Genomic DNA, 6,339 nt, shown 5'->3' on the forward strand with positions numbered 1-6,339 from the left:
GTCTTTCCTGCACACACACACACACACACACTATATATATATATATATATATATATATATATATATATATATATATATATATATATATATATATATATATATATATATAGGCACTGCATGCGCGGAGCGGTTTCGGTCTTTAGCGTCGCGTTATTGCTTGCCACTGCCGTGGGGGGGCGCTCTAATAGTAATTCTTGAGACGGAATAAAACAGTGCCGCCAGAGGCTGCGCAGTAAAGGGGTGAAGGGAGGCAAAAAAGAAGTTTCCTGGATACGCCACTGCCACAAACGAATGGAATTGAATGATCGAAAACTTTTCGAATAATGAGCCAGCGTTTCCACCATTATTGCGAAACGGTGTTCACATCCTATAATGTGAATGACGTTAGCAAATTTCTGTCATCACATTGCCCGTTACGAAGCGCTGCTTAATGAAAGCGCGAATGGAGCATTTTAGGAACACGTTTGTTCGCATATATACACGGCACTGCCTGAGTAGTGCGAATGATCGCGGTTAAGCCGTGGAATTCTGACTCCCTGCAGAGCGACGTTGCCTGCACCTCTATACGCATAACGTAGCGCGTTTTATACCTGGCCGCGGTTATTAAGATTACCTTTGATTTCGCTCCAGTTTTATTGTTTGATTGCACACGGTTGACGATGTGAAATATTCGACATATATCGGAAAAATATCCGTATTTAGAAATAGTGACTATTCGACTCTTATGTTGATTCTGAAGACCGAGATCGCCCATAGTTTCGAAGATTGAATTGAATCGAACAATATATTCGATTCGTTATCCGAAAGCTTCGAATATGCGCGCACCCCTACCCGCATACACACGAGGTTGAGTGTTTCTTTATCGAGCGGCTGTGGCTCTCTAGACCGGGCGGTCTCAAACTTGCGCGAAACGTTGGGCTGCGTACAAAGCGCTCGTATTCGCTCGTTTCGCACTGCGGCGTTGCTTGGGGCCAAAGGTTCACTGCATACCGAGAGGCCACGCGGGCTGCATACATGGCTTGACGGGCCACCCTTGTTTAGGACTTTGGACTTTGAGGGTGAGCGCGCGCCTCCTTAATTACTCACTCGAGCTTTGGCGTATATAGCGCCACACAATCCTCGCCACGGAGCTCTGGTCAACAGCTCCGATTACTCGCGCGCCGCGTGTAGAGGCGCAGCCGACGACGAAAGCTTTCGGAGCACAGAACTCGGATAAAATTCGAATTTCCCCGCGACCTCGAAGTTGAGCCTGGAAATATATTAGAAATGTTGTAGTCGCTTGAGTAAGTATGCGTTCAACTTATATCGATCAGAACGTGGACGCGTCTCTCTTCTTCTTGTCCTTTGTTTTTATTCCTCTCTTTTTTTTTCGGATTCCGTGCTCCAAACAGTTTCGCCGTTGAGGGCGGTGTGCGTTCGATAGCCGCTTAGGAATCACGTTGCGAGAATTCTGGGAATGTCACTAGTCCATGTATTGCTCGTGTCTTCTTTTTTAGCTTTCTCGCATCAAGCACATACACCCACACACACACACACACAAAGACGGAGGCAACTCGCGTGTGTGACGATCTCAGAAGTCCGCGCACCGTGTATTTCTCCATTGGCAGTGGAAGACAACCAGACCCATTCAGTCGATGAGCAGCGCGCCATCGGTCCTCTTTAATAAGGAACCGTTGTGGCCTCCACGTTGTGACCGGGGTAGTTGGAGAAGTATGGGAGAGGCCTTTGCCCTGCAGTGAGCTTAACCAGGCTGATGCTGATGATGATGATTACGACGACGACGACGACGACGACGACGATGATGATGATGATGATGATGTGTGTGTGGCCTCCGCGACGAAGCACGAGTACCTCGGCAATCCCTGCTCTCTCTCTCCCCGCAGGCCTGCGTGGGCCAGTGTTCCGAGTTTCGCAGCTGCGTCCAGTGTGTCGTCTTCCAGTCCGGCGAGATGAGCGAGGACGAGTGCCGCCACAACTGCAGCTCGCTGACCATCGTGCCCGTGGACAGCGCCGAAGGTACAGCACGCGCACACTCGCGCCACGTGTCCTCCCGCTGGTGTGTGCGGCGAGCCGGTCTGTTATAAGTTGGATTGCGCAACGTTTTGATGGGACACAATGAAGAGAAACACACACCGCAGACACGCAGAAGAGAAACAAGAGCGCTCTGTGGTGTGCGTTCCTCTTCTGTGTGTCGCGTCAAAATGTTGCGCGATCCAACCTCTAATATGCTATACCAACACGCCCAGTCTTCAACCTTGGCAAGAGCCGGTCTGTATAGCTTGCGCTGGTTGTGCTTATTTGGCTACTGCGTGCCGTCCGAGTTGGTCGGCGAAATGGTTCGCACGTATACGGACCTCCGGACTGCATCATGAACATTGCAGCACGTCTGTGTACACTGTTATTGATAACACTTTTAAGCACATCCGCGCGCTGCCTTTTTTTGTTTGTTTGTTCTTTCTTTTTCCAATCACGGTCTCTTCTCAAGTTAAGAAGAGGAAAGACGGAGTGCCGACCAAAGTGATGTGGTCCAAAGGGGTTAGAGAGCTTAAAGGGGTTAAGCTGTCTTATGGCGAGCCACTTTGTTCGTCACTGTGTGTCGTTCGATACGTAGTTCAATTATTAATTTCAAGATCTATTTTATTCCTATTCTACTCACTTTAAAGGAATAAGAATCACTTAACCGGTAGCAACAACAGCAGCTATAATAATAATAATAATAATAATAATAATAATGCAAAGGAAGACGCAGACTGCAGATACGAATAGCAGATGAACGAACCCTCATTCTTTTCGCTATAGCTGTTCCCCGGCGTGGAACAATAATCGTTGCCAAGCCACTTTTGAAGATCCGGTGGCGTCTTTGTTATCTTGCTTTCCCAGAAAACTTACGCCAGAAAAACTTTTTTGCACACATATACGTCTAGTACGATCCCCATCGTCCGCGCACATTGACGCAGCTGTTCGTCCTTTCTCGTCGCGCAGCCACGGACCCCGAGGAGCGCAAGTGCATCTTCAAGGACGATGACAGCTGCTCCTTCGCGTTCGTCTACTCCTACGACGAGCAGAACGAACTAGTCATCAGGGCGCAGACCACCAAAGGTGAGGAGGAGGAGGCGCTTCTCGGGCACAAGTTGAAAAGAAAGAGAGACATTAAGCTCAAATGGCTGGCTCTCTGACTGAATTCATTTGCACAGCAACGTTGTTCGTTGCCGTCCTTGTTTTGTTGCATACCGAGTTCTTCATCGTAATAACTGCTTCTTGCTTACGTGGAACCAATTTTCTAAACTGATTTAATTTTTGTTACGCGTTGTTTTCTTAATTTTTTATTTTTATGCTTCGTACAGACGTCCACATTTCTGCTTAGAGCGCTTGGATGTATTTGCGCTGCGGGTCGATGAAAGCGATATTCTTTTGTTGCTGCTTGGCTTGAGAGGCGATGCTCGTGGACACAGGTAGTCGTCAGGGGAGGTATTCTGTAAGGATCCACCTAGTGGACATGTCTGCTGTTCGTCTGCTGTTGAAGTTCTGATTGGCTGGGCTGGGCTGCGCATCCACAGCAGCCAGTCGCCACAGCCAATCAGCACTTCGGCAGCAGACGAAATGGCCGTGTCCACTAGGTAGACTCTTACAGGATACCTCCCCTGGACACGCAAGTGACACATGCAGTTTTCAGCGCGGTGTCCGGAACCTGGTAGCTGCTTTTGTGTTTCTGTTTATATGCTTCGCATCGCGGCGGCTCGAGTGCCCTATATATGCGTGTGTGTGGATAACTGTATACGTTTATGACAGTTTACACCTGGTCGGATTTTTTCCCTCAGCAAATGAGCCCGCACTTTTTAGGCCCTTTCGACTCGCCCTGCACTTCGCAAATTGCTAACTATGCAGTTCACTTGCAGTGCTGTGTTCGTGGAGAACCAGCCCGCGGCTCCTCCTGCACGGACCCTGCGCTATATATACCGTTCCCGCAGGCGCATGGAATGCTGTGAACTACAGTTCTGAGCTGAGCCCGTAGTGTGCGACACTAACGACGGCGTGCAGGTGGCACTGTGTTGCACTGCTGAAACATATAGCGAGGTGCTGTATATTACTTCCCGAAGTCAATGCAGTCAATCTTTCTGTCACCGCCTGTGACGGATGGAGGTCTGTACTGCACTCATCGACAAGTGATCTTTGCTCCCCGTTATTCCTTCTCAAACACTGTTCGTGCTCGCGAAAAGGCGTGTTATACATAAACAGCAACGTCTGTGCATAATGCACTTCTACAAATGTCTGCAAATTTCGTGGTGCATGTTCGCGGTGCATATTCGTGTTGCAACGGCGCCATATAACTGACGTTGCGGTGTGTTTCTTTATTTTCTTCTTTTCCCCTTCGCAATGCTGCGTCCACGTCTGTTTCTCCCGCCGTTCCCCCGGCACGTGGCCAACGTGGCCGCGGCTGCTGCAGACTGTGGCCGCGAGGCGCTCACGTGGTACATCGTGGGAGGCCTGGTGGGCGGCATCGTGCTCGTCGGCCTGCTCGTCGTGTGCATCGTGCGCTTCCTCGTCTACCTCAGGGACCGCGTCGAGTACGAGAAGTTCGACAAGGAGATCCAGAACACCCAGTGGGGCTCGGTGAGTCCGCGGCAGCCCCCGCGTGATGTGGTGCGAGTAACCGTTCGGTGTTCGAAGAACGGCAGCGCGCAACACCGTCCACGCGAAATACGTTCACGCGTTGGCACAAAGGTCTTCGCTCTCGCATATCGGCGCGGACTGGGAAGGTGTTCGCCACCTGCACGAAGCCACCTTCCTCAACGTGTTAGTGGTTACAGTGAGAAATTATGTTCGTGTAACTCCCGTCACTGCGCGACCTTCCCGTCGTGCGCGGTAGGAATTCGCGGCAAGCAGTATACCACAGCCAGTATATATGCATTGCTTTGCGGGTGTGTTCAGAATGACTGCGTCCTTCTCTTAGTTTTCTTGTCTTTCCTTCTTTTTATCTGTCTTTCCCCTCCCCCAAGTGTAGGGTAGACAAGTGGGCACGTCCTTGCTTAACCTCCCTGTCTTAACACTTCGTCTCTCTCTCTCTCTCTCTCTCTCTCTCTCTCTCTCTCTCTCTCTCTCTCTCTCTCTCTCTCTCTCTCTCTCTCTCTCTCTCTCTCTCTCTCTCTCTCTCTCTCTCTCTTCATACAACTTGGAAATCGAAGGAGGGTGTCTGACACTGAAACTCTCCCCTGGCCGCCTATAAACATAGGACGATTATTAGATCGCAATGTCGTATGGAGAATGTTTAGCGAACGCTATGTTTCTAGAACTCTTGAAGGCATGATGCATGCATGCAGCAAGAGACAGGCGATACGGTTACTTGTCCGCTACCGCGCTCTCATGCGGGTGCTTGCTCTGACAACGAGTGTGACGAGGATGGCGAGGAGCCAGGCCCACGTTGAGTGACGCTCCCCTCCTGCCGTCGCCGCTGCTCTCACACGAATGTTCGTGTAGTGCTGCCATATGGCTACCGCTATAACATGCTGCCATGGCTAGATCTCGCGTAAATGGCACCTATTTTCTAAGTCACCTTTACATTTTGGTTCAGTTGCGCGCGTTTACAACTCCATTGAATAAACTCGTGTATCCCTGTATTTCTCGCCGCAGGATACGAACCCCATCTTCAAGCACGCCGTGTCGAACTTCCAGAACCCGACGTACGAGTCCGGCCAGCGAGCGGTCGCCAGCTGACGGACGCGCTGTCCGTGATGATACCGAAGGATCCCGCAATACGTGTTTTGCGTCCAGTGACTTTCTATTTTCTTCTTTTTGTTTGCAAGGTCATAGATCCTTCGCGGGGACTGTGACCGCGCCAACTACGGGCGTGGTGTCGTTGAGTCGAACAACCTGCGTTTTCGGCTGCAACGGCGCGATGCCAGCATAGAAAACGCTACCTGCAGCCTTCAGGACTTTTACCTCTTCTGCAGCACTCCGCGGAAGTGGTCGTGCTTTTAGTCTTTTACATACATGGTTCTGTTCCTGTGGCGCCGAGTCGGCATAGGCTGACCACGCGAGTTCCATTCTTGTGTTTCTTAGTTCCGCCCATTGACCGAAGTCTCGGAAGCCTGTCTTCACCTCACGGCCTCGAAGATTTCAGTTTCTGCCAGCTGTGAACCCGTCTTTGCCGGCTTCTTTTCGTTCTTTGCACAATGCATTGCCGACTTCGGATAACTCGACCTTTCCTTTTAATACGACGCCGTGTTCGGAAGGCGCCGAAGCTCTTTGAACAGTGTATTTTGGCTTTGAACGTCGGATACGCATTGTTCGGACTACTTTTGCATGTACCGCCACAGTTGAATTAAGGGAAATCGACAGAGT

At 50.3% G+C, this 6,339-nt stretch overlaps 1 protein-coding gene across 1 annotated transcript in view; it reads left to right on the forward strand.

The window, feature by feature from the left end:
• The window catches only part of LOC142572531 (integrin beta-PS-like), a 56,838-nt gene extending 50,982 nt beyond the window's left edge, over positions 1 to 5,856 (forward strand). Inside the window, exons 18-21 of the mRNA XM_075681698.1 lie at positions 1,884 to 2,016; positions 2,983 to 3,099; positions 4,445 to 4,611; positions 5,629 to 5,856. Of these exons, the coding sequence (XP_075537813.1) occupies positions 1,884 to 2,016; positions 2,983 to 3,099; positions 4,445 to 4,611; positions 5,629 to 5,712 (501 nt within the window). The 3' untranslated portion in view covers positions 5,713 to 5,856. The remainder of the gene's footprint in view (positions 1 to 1,883; positions 2,017 to 2,982; positions 3,100 to 4,444; positions 4,612 to 5,628) is intronic.
• Positions 5,857 to 6,339: the final 483 nt, after the last annotated feature.

The sequence above is a fragment of the Dermacentor variabilis genome, chromosome 2 (assembly GCF_050947875.1).
Source record: "Dermacentor variabilis isolate Ectoservices chromosome 2, ASM5094787v1, whole genome shotgun sequence".
NCBI lineage: Eukaryota > Metazoa > Arthropoda > Arachnida > Ixodida > Ixodidae > Dermacentor > Dermacentor variabilis.